Here is a 20351-nt window from a genome sequence, read left to right on the forward strand (position 1 = left end):
AAGGAAAAAAACATGTATAAGTCGCACTGGAGTATAAGTCGCATTTTTGGGGGAAATTTATTTGATAAAACCCAACACCAAGAATAGACATTTGAAAGGCAATTTAAAATAAATAAAGAATAGTGAACAACAGGCTGAATAAGTGTACGTTATATGAGGCATAAATAACCCACTGAGAACGTGCCTGGTATGTTAACGTAACATATTATGGTAAGAGTCATTCAAATAACTATAACATATAGAACATGCTATACGTTTACCAAACAATCTGTCACTCCTAATCGCTAAATCCCATGAAATCTTATACGTCTAGTCTCTTACGTGAATGAGCTAAATAGTATTATTTGATATTTTACGGTAATGTGTTAATAATTTCACACATAAGTCGCTCCTGAGTATAAGTCGCACCCCCGGCCAAACTATGAAAAAAACTACGACTTATAGTCCGAAAAATACGGTAAATTGATCAGAGCTGTGTTATCTATTGTATGGAGGAATGTAGTTTGTCATAGAACTGGCACCTAATGTTATTAAAAAAGTATTGAGAATTGATTCTGAATCAAATCGTTACCCCCAAGAATCAAATTGAATCGTGGAGGGCCCAAAGATTCACTGCCCCAATACTTACAATACGAATCAATATAACTCATCAATAATCATATTATTAGTGCATCTTCTGGGGGTTCACTTCCCCATCTTTAAAACCTAATGACACCTCTGTTTTTAACTTCATTTGAGGTTCCTTGAAAGCACTACAGTTATATAGTTTATATAGAGAGCACAATTCGTACACAAGGCAATTCAAAGTGCTTTACAGAAAATTCAGAGGCCAAAGCAAAAATATAAAATAACCATAATTTATATTGAATCATAAAATAAAAACAATCATAATTTAAATGAAATCAAATAGTGTAGATAAAATACATACAGTGTGTCCTATGCTTAATTTAATAAAGTGTTTTCAGCCTGGATTTGAACATTCACAACGCTGTCTCACTTCTTGTGGGAAAAATATTCCAGATTTTAAGACCATAAAACTAAAACTCAGCCTCAAAATGTTTGGTCCTGAGTTTGGGCAGCATCAGGAGACCACTCCCTGAAGTTCTCAGAGCTCGAGTTTGTTCACATGGCTCTAACATGTCAGAGATGTACTTTGGACAAAACCATGGAAAGACTTGCACACATGCCAAGCTGTTTCAAAGTCTATTCTTTGAACAACAGGAAGTCAGTGCATTGACCTAAGCACCGGACTTATATGGTTGTATTTCCTGGTTCTTGTCAGGACTCAAGCAGCTGCATTTTGGATAAACTGCAGGAATGCAAAAGTGAAACTTGTACATACCATTATCCTACGCTACCACAAATACATTTGTTATATTTTTACCTTTTGTCTCTCACCTCATTCTTGAACCAAGATGTTGGTACTGTGTGTGAATGCTTCAAGGTGATCTTTGATGACGCTTGGACATCTATGATGAGTTTAAAGGGAAACAGCACTTTTGGGGGAGAATTTTGTCTATCATTCATTAAATTTATATGAGACAAGCCCACATACGTTTTTCTTTCAATGGAGGTAATGGATTCGCTGTATTCTGCCTATTAAACGCTCTAAAAAAACATCCGAAAACGTTACATTTTTTATATACATGCTGTAAGTATTGTATTTTCTGGACTATAAGTCGCTATTTTATTCCCACACTTTGTACCCTGCGGTTTATAAAACGGTGCGTCTAATTTATGGATTTTTCTTCGTTAACAGCCATAACGTTTTGTATTCAACAAATAGTTTTCATATTACACCGACACAGACACTGAAAAGATGCGTTATTGTTTGTGCCATGGCGCCATCTTTTGGATGTCATTAAAATGTCATTGCAAGGATCTACTTATATCTGCTTATCACCCAACTTCTAAAACTTGTAGCTCATCCCCCGTATATTTAGGCTCAATGATGTACATTTCTGCATCATTATTTGTCCCAAAGTCATCTTTGTTGTCTCTCATGAAGTCAGAATACAGCGAATCCATTACCTCCATTGAAAGAAGTACATATAAGTATATGTACTTATATGATCTATAATATGTATGTATGTAATCTATAATATGTATGTATGTAATAAGTACTTAAGTACTTAATAAGTACTTAAGCGTCATCAAAGATCACCTTGAAGCATTCACACACAGTACCAACATCTTGATGTATGTATGTATGATGTTGTTGTTGATGACATTTTTTTTATATTCTTTCAGTTTTGTAAATTCACCAAAACGTCACCGTGGATTTATTGAGTCTGTTTAGCTCATTGGAGAGCTAGCTTCCGCAGCTAGTGGATCAATGACGATCACATCTGTTTTGTTTGATCGGCCGTTTTACTGCCGTGTTACAGGCACCGTTTGTCAACAATTAATATTTAAAAAATATTTTGTGCCGGTATGTATCTGCGATCTACATACATATACATACATCTACATACATACATCATCTACAACATCAACATACATATATACATTAATATTAATTAATATTTAATAAATATTTAAATTAATATTAATTAATATTTAAAAAAAATATTTTGTGCCGGTATGTATCTGCGATCTACATACATATATACATACATAACTTGGACCCCTCCCCCAAAAGTGCTGTTTCCCTTTAAACTCATCATAGATGTCCAAGCGTCATCAAAGATCACCTTGAAGCATTCACACACAGTACCAACATCTTGGTTCAAGAATGAGGTGAGAGACAATATAAGTACATATATCTACTTATTACTTATTACTTAATCTACGTATACTTATATGTATGTAATAAGTAGACTTATATGTCAACTGAGTTTCGTTTTTTAATGATTTCTACTGGTGGTGTGCCTCCGGACTTTTTCATTGCAAAAAATGTGCCTTGGCTCAAAAAAGGTGGAAAAAAACTGGTTTAGAGGAACTTGGACCTCTGTAAACACATTAGCAGATCCTTGCATTATAGTGCTGTGGGTTAATAATGTACTTCCTGTTTCGTTCCTTTAAATGGAAGTATTTGTCCATAGCATTTCTGCTCGAAAAGATTCTTCATTCATTACTCCAAAAAAATTCATACTTACTAAACTGTCCCACGTGTGATGTCTGTAAAACTGTTTTCATGCATATTTGTATGTGCTATTGTAATATAATCAAGCTAACGTGGGTAGTGCTAACACATTAGCTGTCTGTGTTCGTATTATTAACTTACAATGACATTTTTTTTGTATTCTTTCAGTTTTGTAAATTCACCAAAACATCACCGTGGATTTATTGAGTCTGTTTAGCTGATTGGAGAGCTAGCTTCCGCAGCTAGTGGATCAATGAAGATCACATCTGTTTTGTTTGATCGGCCGTTTTACTGCCGTGTTACAGGCACCGTTTGTCAACAATTAATATTTAAAAAATATTTTGTGCCGGTATGTATCTGCGATCTATAATCCGGTGCGGCTCATTTATATTGTCTTTTAAAATTTGGTGGTTGCGGATTAAATATTGGCGGCTTTATAACCCGGAAAATACAATATACAGTGGGGCAAAAAAGTATTTAGTCAGCCACCCATTGATTGGCAATGGGTGGCTGACTAAATACTTTTTTGCCCCAATGTATATGTAATGTAGTAATAGGCACATTTATAATAACATGTAATATTTACGTACTATGCTCATTTAAGCATACGTATTAATTTCCCAGAAGCATCACATTTTCGCAATTGCCTTCAACTTCAACAACTATTCATGGCCGACTTCATGAGAGACAACAAAGATGACTTTGGGACAAATAATGATGCAGAAATTTACATCATTGAGCCTAAATATACGGGGGATGAGCTACAAGTTTTAGAAGTTGGGTGATAAGCAGATCCAGCTACCAGTACTGTTGCTAATTGCTGGACAAAAAATACATATTGCGAACATAATAAAAACAAATATTTTACTGTACAATGTCTACTGGGATGCCGACTGATGAGATTACTGTTTAGGTGAAGAAATAATCCTAATCCTCGCACAGGTAAAATTAAATTAAAAAAAGGAGCAACTTTCCGTGTCTTTCTCAACATCTGCGGGTCTAAATTGAATGACAAAGTTGACCACCAAGTATGGCCACAACTAGAGATGTATGTATATGTATGTATGTATGTATATTAGAGAGATATTATCGTCCGATAAATGCTTTAAAATGTAATATCGGAAATTATCGGTATTGTTTTTTTTATTATCGGTATCGGTTTTTTTTGTGTTTTTTTTTTTTTAATTTTATTAAATCAACAATAAAAACACAAGATACACTTACAATTAGTACACCAACCCAAAAAACCTCCATCCCCCATTTACACTCATTCACACAAAAGGGTTGTTTCTTTCTGTTATTAATATTCTGGTTCCTACATTATATATCAATATATATCAATACAGTCTGGAGGGATACAGTCCGTAAGCACACATGATTGTGCGTGCTGCTGGTCCACTAATAGTACTAACCTTTAACAGTTAATTTGACTCATTTTCATTAATTACTAGTTTCTATGTAACTGTTTTTATATTGTTTTACTTTCTTTTTTTTTAAGAAAATGTTTTTAATTTATTTATCTTATTTTATAAATTTTTTAAAAAAGGACCTTATCTTCACCATACCTGGTTGTCCAAATTAGGCATAATAATGTGTTAATTCCACGACTGTATATATAGCGGTATCGGTTGATATCGGTATCGGTTGATATCGGTATCGGTTGATATCGGTATCGGTAATTAAGAGTTGGAGAATATCGGCTATCGGCAAAAAGCCATTATCGGACATCCCTAGCCACAACCTTCACCTATACAAGTGAGAGGCATGATTATTAATCTAGAATTATCTTTCACAATCTCAAAGAAGATGCAGGTTTAGTATTTCAATAGCTGCATAAGCTAGTTAGCTCTGAGATCACGCCGCCACTAAAAGTAGTTCCTCAGCGTTAGCACCTGTAATAACAATATGACATGGGGTATTGGTGGGGGTTTTTAGATGTTTTTTGGACGGCATAATGGTGTACTCCCATTAGCTGCACTGCATTGTTAGCCAACTTGGACTTAAATCACAAATTACAATGCATACCGCGGCCCCTGTGTTTGGGGCCCTGGTATGACATCGCCACTTAGATGCCCCGGTCCCTCCTCTCGGCGTTGTCTAACCGCCCAGAGAAGTGGATGCCTTGTTTGCTTTGTCGTACGGCGGGAGACAACAGTAATAATGCTGACACAGCATGGCCTCGTTAGAAGTGAGTGGGAAGACGACTCGGTCTCTGTCCTCTCCATCCTCTCGTCTCTTTTAGTCGGTGACACGGTGGGCCGCAGGGAAAACACTCACCTGCAGTGATACTGCGTGTGTGGAACAGTAAATATATTTTCATTGCATCGTTTATCAGGCTTGTTCCTGTGCCATAGTCAAAGACAGTCTAGGTAACATGTAAACATATGACCAATAATAATAATTTTATACATTCATACATTTATACATTAATTTTATACAAGAATACATCCATAATACTTTATTTGCTTAGTTTAGGTCTGGGGTCTCCAAACTTTTTTCACTGAAAAACATTGGGGCCAGTTTGAAAGACTATAATGTGTACATTGGCCCATACTGTAAATATTCATCCGATACCAAGTAAATATGCGTTCAGGATTGCTGATATTAGTACTGAAATGTATCATATTTATTATAATATTCATGAACCTATCAGATCGATACTATAATTTGCACAAAATGTATCATATTTGCCGATACTGTAAGTGTTGTTAACCACCCGATACAAAGTACATATGGGTCCAATATTAGTACTGGTACTGATATCAATCAGATGTATTATAAGAATATAATATATGTACTTGATATCACTATTCAGCAGTAGAGATGGGAATTTTTGGGCACCTCTTGATAACGATCAAGGAGCTACGATTCGATTATTGATGCATCTTTAATTTATGTATTTTGATGCAGTTGTACATGTATTTTTATTTCACTAAATAAGCGTTTATCACTTGCAACTTAAAAAAAAAAATCAATTGGAATAAGAAACCGTTAAATTAATTCCCACATGTATTAAATAAAGGAAAATGTGTACAAAACTGGACCATAAGTGCCAGATAGTAAAGGAGCTGGTTGGTGGCTCGCTGCAGTCAGCCAATTTTATAACTGTCTGCATTACTTTATCTACAATTAATACATCGATTATTGATGCTTACTAATCGATTTGATAATTTTGCATGTCCAAATTGCGATGCATCTAAAAATCGATTATTTCCCCCACCTCTATTCAGCAGTACTGATATCGATCTTATATTGTATTATGATATACAATTGGATGGAGGAAATTTATATTAATATGCCAATATTAGTATTGATACTGATATATATATACGTATATATATATATATATATATATATATATATATATATATATATATATATATATATATATATATATATATATATATATATATATATATATATATATATATATATATATATATATATATATCCAGGAAGGGAAATCACAAAGTGCCTGCCTGCAAATGTATTTTCTTATCTAAGTTTGATACATTTTGTATTTTTTGCACAGCTATGTCATTTATTTTATGTAGAAATAATATTTTTCAATTTTATTTATGTTATGTTATTCTGTGCTACTTAAACAGTTTATTTTCTGTGCTGTTAATACCCATCTTAACTAAGTGGGTTAATAAAAGTGTTTACAGTACAGTTGTCATTCACTTCAATTTCACAAAATATCACAAAATGTTTTATATCTTTATATGTATACATTCACCGAAAAATATATTGAGCTATATATCGAATATCGAGTTTAAGTAAAAATATATCGAGATATACATTTTCGTCCATATCGCCCAACCCTAGTTGCGATATGAAGTAAATGTGTGTCCAGTATTGGCGATATTAGTACTGATGCTAATATCAATCGTATATATTATATATGCATAAGCCTATCGGATCGATACCAAAATCTGCAGCATCGGCAAATCCACTACAGCACAATTCCTGTGCTGTAGTTGTAGGAGATGTCTCAAAACGTCATCAGGAGTCCCGACAAAATACGAAAATGGAAGTAAATGCATATTTTACGAAAAAAAAATATTTTGCTAAAATGTCGTAAAAAACATTCAAAAAAACGGACTTGCTTCAGCAGCACAATTCTGGTGCTGTAGTTGTAGGAGATGTCTCAAAACGTCATCAGGAGTCCCGACAAAACCTAAAAATGGCAGAAAATGCTTTTTTTGGGAAAACTTTTTTTCACAAAAAAAAATTCAAAAAACAGACTTGCTTCAGCGGCACAATTCTGGTGCTGTAGTTGTAGGAGATGTCTCAAAACGCCATCAGGAGTCCCAACAAAACCCGTAAATGTAAGAAAATGCATATTTTACGGAAACATTTTTTTGCTAAAATGTCGTAAGGGAGACCCTTACAAAAAATTCAAAAAAACAGACTTGCTTCAGCAGCACAATTCTGGTGCTGTAGTTGTAGGAAATGTCTCAAAACGTCATCAGGAGTCCCAACAAAACCCGTAAATGTAAGAAAATGCATATTTTACGGAAACATTTTTTTGCTAAAATGTCGTAAGGGAGACCCTTACAAAAAATTCAAAAAAACAGACTTGCTTCAGCAGCACAATTCTGGTGCTGTAGTTGTAGGAAATGTCTCAAAACGTCATCAGGAGTCCCAACAAAACCCGTAAATGTAAGAAAATGCATATTTTCCTGAAAAAATATTTTGCTAAAATGTCGTAAGGTGGGACCCTTACAAAAAATTCAAAAAAACGGACTTGCTTCAGCAGCACAATTCTGGTGCTATAGTTGTAGGAGATGTCTTAAAACGTCATCAGGAGTCCCGACAAAACCCGTAAATGTAAGAAAATGCATATTTTCCTGAAAAAATATTTTGCTAAAATGTCGTAAGTAAATTCACAAAACAAACTATTAATAACAGAAGACATTTTGTCTTCTGTTATTAATAGTTTGTTTTGTGAATTTACTGATACTGTAAGTTTTGGTATCGATCCAATACCAAGTAAATATGGGTTCAGGGTTGCCATAATTAGTACTAATACTGATATTTATCATTTATATACAGTATCACTTATACTTATGAACCTATCGGATACACTATTGGCCAGTGAACAAAATGTATATTATCAGTAATTTATTTTATGAATTAGTTAATACTAGTTATACTGATGCGATACCAAGTAAATATGTATGGATCATATATATTATATATTCATGAATTTATTGGCTCAATACCAACATTTGCAGTAATGACCAGTGCTCAAAATGCAGCATATCATTAATTTATTTTGTGAATTTGCTTATACTGGTGATTTTGGTATTTATCTGATACCAAGTAAATATGTGTCCGCTGTCCAGGATTGCCGATATTATTACAGATACTAATATTTATCATATACAGTATATTATATATTAATGGAAATATCAGATTGATTGCAATATCGGCCAGTGCACAAAATGTCATCATTTTATTTTATGAATTTGCTTTTAATTTGTTGGTCAGGTTTATATCAGAATCAAAAATTTTAGGCTAACAAAATTATTGGTTTATCAACACACTGATTAGTGAACAATTTAATAAAACATAAATACAACAATAAATGACAGTATATTATCAATTATTGTTTATATTTTGACGACGGATTATAACAATCCAACAATGAAACATAATATTTGTGCTATTATCTGATACGGATACTACCATTGGTATCGATAATATAGAAACTTGGATCAATGGCCAACCGTAATAGTGCATTAAAGATGCTCATTTCTTATGAGTGTAATAATGTAATAACTAACAATTCATAATAAAAAATTGGGCTGAAAATGAGCCCATGACACTCTTTAGGTTGTGATGTCAACGCTCTGATTGGTTGCAGCTGTCACGTGCAGTAAAAACAGGAAGATTACAACTTGGAATTCAAAGGATTATGACTTGTTGATGGCATTTAAAAATCATTTTAGTATCCTCTTATGGCGTTTGCAGTGGCAGTGAAGACCAATTGAGAGGCCAGCTGCCTCCAGCGCAGCAGGTCAGGTGTTGAAGGTCAAGTGATGAGAAAGCAGTAAGGTCACATTGGCCAACCGTAATAGTGCATTGAACTGGAAAGGTTTTCCACAGCAGACTGTTTACATTTTTTTTTTTTAAACATGCGATGAATAACTGCAACACTCTTCAGGTTGTCTTTATATAAGCGTGTGTGTGTGTGTGTGTGTGTGTGTGTGTGTGTGTGTGTGTGTGTGTGTGTGTGTGTGTGTGTGTGTGTGTGTGTGTGTGTGTGTGTGTGTGTGTGTGTGTGTGTGTGTGTGTGTGTGTGTGTGTGTGTGTGTGTGTGTGTGTGTGTGTGTGTGTGTGTCCATCACATCTATGCATGTCTGAGGTGTCTGCTTATTTGTGTGGGAGGTACTTTGCATTTGCACAATGCACAGACAGACACACACACACACAGGCTGGTGCGCTCCCATCTGAGGTCTTTTTACGGCACACATAGAAATATTATCAAGATGCAAATGTTTTCCATGCTTTATCTTCCTTCTGTGTAGTAATGGCTCCATGCATTCATGGTATAAAGATACTTTTACTGAATACTGCATGAAAAGAAAGAAGATTAGTTCCGTGCGCTGCGGAAGAATATGAAGTCAGGTGACATTAGGAATAAGTACCGACTGAATTCCTTCAGTACTAGTACTATGGTGTTCTTGTCTCTTATAAGGATTGTGAACAATAGGCAAAAGTCCAAAAAGAGTACAGTTCCTCTTTAAGTTTAATGGCAAAGACTACTTCCTGGCTAGGCAACACACAGTATATTATACAATATATATATATATATATATACACTACCGTTCAAAAGTTTGGGGTCACCCAAACAATTTTGTGGAATAGCCTTCATTTCTAAGAACAAGAATAGACTGTCGAGTTTTAGATAAAAGTTCTCTTTTTCTGGCCATTTTGAGCGTTTAATTGACCCCACAAATGTGATGCTCCTGAAACTCAATCTGCTCAAAGGAAGGTCAGTTTTGTAGCTTCTGTAACGAGCTAAACTGTTTTCAGATGTGTGAACATGATTGCACAAGGGTTTTCTAATCATCAATTAGCCTTCTGAGCCAATGAGCAAACACATTGTACCATTAGAACACTGGAGTGATAGTTGCTGGAAATGGGCCTCTATACACCTATGTAGATATTGCACCAAAAACCAGACATTTGCAGCTAGAATAGTCATTTACCACATTAGCAATGTATAGAGTGTATTTCTTTTCAAGTTAAGACTAGTTTAAAGTTATCTTCATTGAAAAGTACAGTGCTTTTCCTTCAAAAATAAGGACATTTCAATGTGACCCCAAACTTTTGAACGGTAGTGTATATTAGGGCTGTGAATCTTTGGGTGTCCCACGATTCGATTCAATATCCATTTTTGGGGTCACGATTTGATTCAAAATCTTTTTTTTTTTTTCAATTCAACACGATTCTCGATTCAAAAACGATTTTTTTCCCGATTCAAAAGGATTCTCTATTCATTCAATACATAGGATTTCAGCAGGATCTACCCCAGTCTGCTGACATGCAAGCAGAGTAGTAGATTTCTGTAAAAAGCTTTTATAATTGTAAAGGACAATGTTTTATCAACTGATTGCAATATTGTAAATTTGTTTTAACTATTAAATGAACCAAAAATATGACTTATTTTATCTTTGTAAAATATTGGACACAGTGTTGTCAAGCTTATGAGATGCGATGCAAGTGTAAGCCACTGTGACACTATTGTTCTTTTTTTTTTATGTTTTATAAATGTCTAATGATAATGTCAATGAGGGATTTTTAATCACTGCTATGTTGAAATTGTAACTAATATTGATACTGTTGTTGATAATATTCATTTTTGTTTCACTACTTTTTGTTTGTTCTGTGTCGTGTTTGTGTCTCCTCTCAATTGCTCTGTTTATTGCAGTTCTGAGTGTTGCTGGGTCGGGTTTGGTTTTGGAATTGGATTGCATTGTTATGGTATTGCTGTGTATTGTTTTGTTGGATTGATTAATTAAAAAAAAAAAAGTGAATCGATTTTTTCCCACACCCCTAATATATATATATATATATATATATATATATATATATATATATATATATATATACAAATATATATACAATACTGCCATCTAACATTTTGGAATTGCAACTTCAGGCAAAATCTACTATATAATACTTGCGAAATATGATAAGAAAACAAGACAGTAGTCTTTATTATCAGCTCTATTTTATTATTAAATTCCGAGGTACTGGAAATTGTTACTGTATCCAAGGCCCTGGGCTGAATTGGGGTCCTAATTATAATTAGATAAAGGGGGAACAGTGACTGTGTCAAGAAAAAATAAGTGGCTAAGGAAACATTTTATGTAAAATGTCATATGAAGCACCTTGTGGCTCATTATTGACATTTCACATTTCGCCTCTTCACTTTTTGCCCTTTGTACTGTCTCCCAGGCATATGGCAGACTGTTCTGATGGCAGTGCGTCAAAGAAAAGTGAAACATTAAATTAGAAAAGAAAGAAATGCAGACAAACGTTAGCTTCATGCTCGCTCTCGTGTATTTACAAGGTCAGCCAGCCACTGGTCATGTAGTGCGTAGTGCAGGTGTACCTATTGTTTTGTCTGTTGCGTGTGATGGAGGAAAAGGGAAAAGAAGCGCAGGACACACGACTCATGTTTGCATGTTGGTCTGCACTGATCAGAATTGCCGATATTAGTGTTGATACTGATATTTATCATATGAATTATATTTTCATGATCCTATTGTATAGATATCAGAATTTACAGTATTAGCTATTGCACAAAATGTATCAGAATTATTTGGTGCCGATTCTGTAAATGGGTCTAGTACTGCAGATATTAGTAGGCTACTGATACTGATATGTATCATACATAGTAGTAGATCATTCACCCGTCGAATTGATACCAAAATTTGCAGTTTCGGCCAGTGCACAAAATGTATCGTATCATCCATTTATGTAGTGAATCTTTCAAAAGTACAAAGTAGTAGATATTTTCACAGCTGTGTTGTGCAAACAGTTCAATATAAGAAAATATTTTAGAGCAAAGAGAATTTTATTCATGTCAGTAGTTTTCATTCCCGGTCCTAAAATGTTCAATAAAGCTGCTTGATTCCAGCACTCTGCTCCATGTCGCCCCCTGCAGGTGATGAGCAGCCGCTTCTTCCCTTACGACGCCATAGTGACGGATGCGGTCCTCAGCCTGGATGAAGACACGGTGTTGTCCACCACCGAGGTCAGTTCTACACGCTCTCCTTTTTCATGTGCAGAATACAATCTGTGTCTTCATCAATACAAACTTGTACTCCTGCAGTCATTTAGTGTGCAAAGTCAGGCAGATAGAATATTTCCAAACACGCACATACTCTAATTACATGCACAGCTGCAATGTTGTTGTTAATATTTATTCAATATATTATTTGTGTGTATGTATATTTGAAATATTTTTTAAATTGGATAACTAGTTTATTTATATTCAACATTAAATAGTAAAATATGTGAATCATATTTATAAAATATATGTATTTTTAACATATGTGGAAAATATACATTTTACATTCCTCACTCTATTGCATTTTCGTGTACTGTAATACTGTGCTAGATGAAGTAAAACTATCATTACAGTAGGGCTGCAACTAACGATTAATTTGATAATCGATTAATAATCGGATAAAAGAGACAAACTACATTTCTATCCTTTCCAGTATTTTATTGGGAAAAAAACAGCATACTGGCACCATACTTATTTTAATTATTGTTTCTCAGCTGTTTGTACATGTTGCAGTTTATAAATAAAGGTTTCTAAAAAAAATAAAAATAAAAAATTGCCTATGCGCATAGCATAGATCCAACCAATCGATGACTAAATTAATCGCCAACTATTTTTATAATCGATTTTAATCTATTAGTTGTTGCAGGCCTACATTACAGTAATATTTGTCACTAGCGGAGACCAAACCAGGCAGCATTACTCCATGGGATTAAAGGTTAGAACCAATTAACAGTGATGGATGGGCCAAATGCAGAGGGTAATTTCACCACACCTAGTGTGTGTGTGTGTGACTATTAGTGGTACTTCAAACAAGGTATACTTTACTACTGTAAATACGTATTTTAATCACAATGGTAAACAATTCTGGAATACTTTTGCAAGAAAAGCAAAGACAATGTGTCATTTTTCACACACAAAAAAACTCCTTGCACTTTATAGAGTGGTTTCACTTTGCATATTTATTATGAATACATTCCCCATTTCTGTTCCATGCTCTTCTTTATTTGGAGGTGCACTTCATTCATGCACTAAAAGTCCAGCTCAATTCAGACGTGATATATCTCCCACATTTAGTTGATACCAAACGATGTGTATTGACATCATATTTGTGTGTGTGCAGGTGGACTTCGCCTTCACCGTATGGCAGAGTTTTCCCGAACGAATCGTGGGCTATCCTGCACGCAGTCACTTCTGGGACAGCAACAAGGAGCGCTGGGGTTACACGTCCAAGTGGACCAACGACTACTCCATGGTGCTGACAGGAGCAGCAATGTACCACAGGTATTATTTACTACTACTGTATGGTGCATCAGCCTCTCTCCTATAGAAATACTTATATATATATATATATTTTTTAAAACACAGTTAAAGCCCTGTAAACATGAACTAAAACCCCTACTTGTATCCAGTATATTACACACAATAATAGAAATATGACATATACTGTAATATATATATATACATATATATACATATACATATATATACACACACATATATATATGTATATATATATATGTGAAAGGTATTTTAATTTCTACTTACTGTAAGTCACATGTTCTCCAACACACTCACTAACTTGTGAAAATACTGAAACTTCTTCATTTGGACCAAATATTCACTAATTGACTAAGTATGCCAACCAATGAAAGTAGTTCATAGAAAGAGGATGTTATCCAAGTTCCCACAGTAAAGTAGACAAAAGATTTAAAAGCCCAAGGTCACAGAACAATTACATCAATTCATAGTTCAGATATTCTTAGCCCCTAAAAAAAGACACAATAAAAAAAAAGTTAGTCCTAAATCATTCAAGCTGTGGAACAAACAGTTTTAGAGCGTCTGGTGTGTTGCAGGTACTACCATCACCTGTACACCAACTACCTGCCCTCCAGTCTGAAGACCATGGTGGACCAGCTGGCCAACTGTGAGGACATCTTGATGAACTTCCTGGTCTCTGCCGTCACCAAGTTGCCGCCCATCAAGGTCACCCAGAAGAAACAGTACAAGGAGACCATGATGGGCCAGGTGGGTCTGCAACACAACCGAGTCTTTGATTGACACACACTTTCATCAGACATTTTCTTTCCTAAAATACACAAAAAAATATCAATAATGAGTACTTTATTTGCCCTCCTTTATTATTCACGTGTTTTAAAACTGCATTAAAACTATGTGGAGAAAAAAGCCAAAATATTTAGAGATGTCCAATAATATCGGACTGCCGATATTACCAGCCGATAAATGCTTTAAAATGTAATATCGGAAATTATCGGTATCGGTTTCAAAAAGTAAAAAATTTATGACTTTTTAAAACGCCGCTGTGTACACGGACGTAGGGAGAAGTACAGAGCGCCAATAAACCTTAAAGGCCTACTGAAACCCACTACTACCGACCACGCAGTCTGATAGTTTATATATCAATGATGAAATCTTAACATTATAACACATGCCAATACGGCCGGGTTAACTTATAAAGTGACATTTTAAATTTGCCGCTAAACTTCCGGTTCGAAACGCCTCTGAGGATGACGTATGCGCGTGACGTGGCCCGGCGAACACGTATGCCTTCCACATTGAAGCCAATACGAAAAAGCTCTGTTTTCATTTCATAATTCCACAGTATTCTGGACATCTGTGTTCGTGAATCTGTTGCAATCATGTTCATTGCATTATGGAGAAGGAAGCTGAGCAAGCAAAGAAGAAAGTTGTCGGTGCGAAATGGACGTATTTTTCGAACGTAGTCAGCAACAACAGTACACAGCCGGCGCTTCTTTGTTTACATTCCCGAAAGATGCAGTCAAGATGGAAGAACTCGGATAACAGAGACTCTAACCAGGAGGACTTTTGACTTCGATACACAGACGCCTGTAGAGAACTGGGACAACACAGACTCTTACCAGGATTACTTTGATTTGGATGACAAAGACGCAGACATGCTACTGTGAGTATGCAGCTTTGGCTTCTAAACATTTGATCGCTTGACCGTATGTGCGCAACTTTTTTTTGCGTATGTACGTAACTTTTTAAAAATATATAAGCTTTATGAACCTTGGGTTAGGTGAACGGTCTTTTGGCCTGAGTGATTGTGTGTGTTGATCAGGTGTTTGAATTGTATTGGCGTGTTCTATGGAGCTAGGAGCTAGCAGAGGAGCTAGGAGCTAGCGTAACAAACACGCAGGTGTTTTTATGCAGGATTAATTTGTGGCATATTAAATATAAGCCTGGTTGTGTTGTGGCTAATAGAGTATATATATGTCTTGTGTTTATTTACTGTTGTAGTCATTCCCAGCTGAATATCAGGTCACCCCCGGCTCTCACAGCATCTTCCCTATCTGAATAGCTTCAACTCCCCACTAGTCCTTCACTTGCACTTTACTCATCCACAAATCTTTCATCCTCGCTCAAATTAATGGGGAAATTGTCGCTTTCTCGGTCCGAATCTCTCTCACTTCATGCGGCCATCATTGTAAACAATAGGGAACTTTGCGTATATGTTCAACTGACTACGTCACGCTACTTCCGGTAGGGGCAAGCCTTTTTTTTATCAGATACCAAAAGTTGCAATCTTTATCGTCGTTGTTCTATACTAAATCCTTTCAGTAAAAATATGGCAATATCGCGAAATGATCAAGTATGACACATAGAATAGATCTGCTATCCCCGTTTAAATTTAAAAAATTCATTTCAGTAGGCCTTTAAAGGCACTGCCTTTGCATGCCGGCCCAATCACATAATATCTACAGCATACAGGTAGGTCACACTGAGGGTAGCCGTATAAACAACTTTAACACTGTTACAAATATGCGCCACACCGTGAACCCACACCAAACAAGAATGACAAACACATTTCGGGAGAACATCCGCACCGTAACACAACATAAACACAACAGAACAAATACCCAGAACCCCTTGCAGCACTAACTCTTCCGGGACACTACACCCCCCGCTACCCCTTACCCATTTTTTTCCATGACTTGAATTGATTTATTTTGGAAAGCCTTGTTACATTGTTTAATGCATCCAGCAGGGCATCACAACAAAATTAGGCATAATGTGTTAATTCCACGACTGTATATATCGGTATCGGAATCGGTAATTAAGAGTTGGACAGTATCGGACATCTCTAAAAATATTCCTTAATATCGTACCAATAATCGTTTGAAAAGTAGTACATTTAGTATTAAAAACAATCATATGTATATAACACCAATAATAGTATAAAACACACCCCAAAACACTATAAAAAGTGCTAAATTTGACATTTAAAAAATTTGGCGCAATATTATTCCTGAATATCATCTTCATAGAAGGTAACAAGTTGAAAAAGTTGTACATTTAAATTTGAGGAAAATCTTAAACTAAAAAGCTCTGTTTAAAAGCAATACAATTAATATCTCACCAATAAAAAGGCGCAAAAAATTATCAAATAAAAACTGAGGTAGCACATTAAATAAAATAATTGTTAAAATATATCCACATGTTTTGGGAATAAAAGCAAAAATATCAATAACAACTTTTATAGGGTCGATATTAAAAAAAATAAATAAATTTAAAAGCAAGAACATGTCTCCATCATTTTAATAAAAAGTAATATAAAAGGACTACAGCTATTCTACACATTTATGTAAAAACAAAATGTATGACTGTTATAAAAAGCAAGAATATTCCTCAATATCACACCAATAACATGAAAAAAAGACCAAATTAGTGTAAAAAAAAGTCAATATACATTTTTTTTGTATAAATATTACATCCATTAACGTTTTATATAAAAACATGTATTTATATGATATATTTTTTGTGTAGTAGGGATGTAACGATCACATAATGACGGTGTTGCTGAATGTGCTCAAAGTACTTTTACCAAATATTTTTGCCTGAATTGTCACTTGAAGAAAGCACTCCCCACCTGGTAAGAGATGATACAATAGTATCTGCTCACATACCTGTATGTTGCTTGAGCACGCTTCAGTCACACGCAGGATTCTCACAGGAATGAGGCAGAACTAGACAGTGTAAAATAGACAGACAGTTACAAAACATGCACAATAGTACATTTCATTGATAGAGTTTTAGTCTTGATATACAATTGGTTTGTACTGTTAAGATGTATTTAAGTGAAACATGCACAAACAAATCGAATATTTTATTTCTGGCGTGGCGTCCTACTCTGTTCAGCAGTCCTTGAACGCACCGTAAAAACAAGAACATCACTCTCTAAGAGAGCACAGCTTGTGCATCATTATCGTTGTTGCGCAGACAGAAATGTGTTAATATAACTTCAGTTTGGGGTATGTTGTTTCTTACAGGGGAAATACGTGAATGTCTCTTGTTTTCATGTTAGCATTTAAGCTACCACAAGTCAGTCAGTGCAGTTAGTTCATGGCTCGTTGTCAATTCAAACTCAGGTGTACATTTGAAAAGAAGCAATGGTCACATGACTCACACGTCGCTCCCTCCCCCGCAGTCCTCAAGAGCGTCTCGCTGGGCCGACCCGGACCACTTCGCTCAGCGGCAGACGTGCATGAACAAGTTTGCCAGCTGGTTTGGCGCCATGCCGCTGGTGCGCTCCCAGATGAGGCTGGATCCGGTCCTGTTCAAGGACCAGGTGTCCATCCTGCGTAAGAAGTACAGGGACATCGAGAGGCTCTGACCCGCCCGCAGAAGGTGAAGCACTCTTGGTGGATGGACTATCCTGCTGGCTCAGCAAGGTGTCTGGTTACCTAGCAACGTATCCCGCATCAGGACACCATGACACCCCAACCCAACCCCAGCTGCTTTGTCGCCTGGTTTGATTTTTGTACAAATCAGTTGTAAACAAGGGTTGGAAATTTTCAAAGCAGACAATTCTTTTTAGTTATGATCACAACTTCCTCATCCAGGCCTTAATGTCTTTTTTTTAATTTTTTTACATCTTTTCTTTCCTGCCATGTGCTCGTCGTACTTAAACCTGCTCACCATTTCCTGGGAGTGCCATCTTTGTTTTTTTTTAAGTTATTTATTGCATATTCTGCTGCTTCATTTACTTTGAGACACCCAGGTGCTCTTCTTTCAAAAATGCCAATCAGTCCACTAACTAGCATTAGCATTAGCATTGGGGAGCATCTTCGACAACAACGTGGCTGACAGTCATTGATTAACTTGAATGAAAACAACACATTATTAGCAGCCTTTCTGTCAGACTTGCAATCAGCATTGAAAAGTCAAGTAGAGCATGAGTGCAACGAAAGTAACACTGTCAGAACTACCCTGCACTCTAAGTGTACTTCCTAAAGTGCACTTGCCCAGCGTGAAAAACATGGTAGGAAATCATCTACTCCAGGGTCAAACTGTCGCCGCCATAAAGTGGTTAATAAATGAAGTGTCCAGGCGACGTTTTAAGGAACATGGTCACGCAAGTATTAGAAGGTGTAAAGTATATAATATATATTTTTAAAAACGTGTAAGAAGTGAGTAACAATAACTGGGAGATGACTGCATTTCCTTGCACGTGATCATTAACTTCACTCTTTTATCGGTTGTGTCAAACATGTGCTGAGCAGCTTCTATGGTCGTCGTCACATTTTTCAATATTTGCCATCAGTGGTGTGAGCCAACAAAACATTCAAAGAAAAGCAAAACTCAACTTCTTATAAGTTTGCAAAGACAGTCATACTGTTTGTTTTTTATGATTCTATTTTAGCTTAATTTTTATGTCAGTTTTTTCTCAAAAGAAAAAAAAATGTCATGAAAAATATAATTGTTTTCTTTGCCAATTTAGCCTTGATTTTTGCTAATAATGGTGCAATATGTAATAATAAACCTTTGAAATGTAATGAAGATTAACTGTTTCAGTTTTTATAATTAATGCATGACATTAGATGGTTTATTACATAATGCACCAAATTGTTACCTTTTGCTGTATAAATGTGGCATTATTACGCAATGGGGTGAAAATTGATTTATTTCACCATTATCACATAAATTGTTTACAAGGCTAAATTGCAAAGAACTTTTTTTTTATTTTTGAAAAATTTATGCTAAAGTAGAATTAAAAAAATAGCATGACTATCAAGGCAAACTTCTATCAAAATGTTTGCTTCTGAAGTTTTTATTTTCTATTTTTTACCTGCGATGTTACAAGCCTTAAAGTTACTTTGTACTGATGGAATATTGTGAGTAGAGAAATACTTTTTTCAATCAATGAATTACTTTTGCAGTACAACACAGCAAAGGCACTGTCTAATATCCTAAAATCCCGATTGAGTTTAAGCTCCATTTGAATGATCATGTACTTCCTGTGTTCATTTCAACACGTGACTGAATGTTGCATTCAAGTGTTCATCCTAAGCACTTTTTTCCTACTTGATGTATCATTATTATTATTATTTCAACATCACATTTTTTTTTTTTTAAATGTCTGCTTTTTTATAAACCGTGTATAATTGTTGGAGACGATGGAGTAAAAACGTACATTTTCTTCGGCCTTGCAGATCAAATCATAATTGTACATAAACATATATTTATTTTTGGAAAGAGGACTGCACACTACGAGGTGGATCCTGCATCGCTGAGGGGAGTTCATGTATGAAATTGTATTGCCAATAATCCACCACATTTAATTGAACCGCGGCTCGACAGAGCACTCATGCAGCCTTGGATCATGCTGAAACTGAGTTATTAAGTGTGTCGAGTCGTGCTGTACACAGACTACTCTCAAGTCGCATCACATAAACGGTCTTGTGCGCCATTGCCGTGGAATTGAGTGGGGGATGCGCCGTCTTGGCTCTCGGCGTGAGTTCAATTGCAAAATGTCGATAAAAGCAAGAGGAGGATAATAAAAAGCGCGTGCAGCAGATGGAAGCGTTTAGAAGAGCTGTAGTAAAATGTTGGATGATGACGAGCGCTGACATCATCCTGGCAGTTTGTGTCCCAACACTAAAAGGATGGCTAAGTTCCTGGCATTCCCGCTGGATC

At 35.6% G+C, this 20351-nt stretch overlaps 1 protein-coding gene across 1 annotated transcript in view; it reads left to right on the forward strand.

Annotated features, from left to right (window-relative positions):
• The window catches only part of ext1b (exostosin glycosyltransferase 1b), a 380067-nt gene extending 360238 nt beyond the window's left edge, over positions 1–19829 (forward strand). The window contains exons 8-11 of the mRNA XM_062029979.1: positions 12270–12359; positions 13516–13676; positions 14249–14420; positions 17863–19829. Of these exons, the coding sequence (XP_061885963.1) occupies positions 12270–12359; positions 13516–13676; positions 14249–14420; positions 17863–18048 (609 nt within the window). The 3' untranslated portion in view covers positions 18049–19829. The remainder of the gene's footprint in view (positions 1–12269; positions 12360–13515; positions 13677–14248; positions 14421–17862) is intronic.
• Positions 19830–20351: the final 522 nt, after the last annotated feature.

This window comes from Entelurus aequoreus, linkage group LG20 (genome assembly GCF_033978785.1).
Source record: "Entelurus aequoreus isolate RoL-2023_Sb linkage group LG20, RoL_Eaeq_v1.1, whole genome shotgun sequence".
Classification (NCBI taxonomy): Eukaryota; Metazoa; Chordata; class Actinopteri; order Syngnathiformes; family Syngnathidae; genus Entelurus; species Entelurus aequoreus.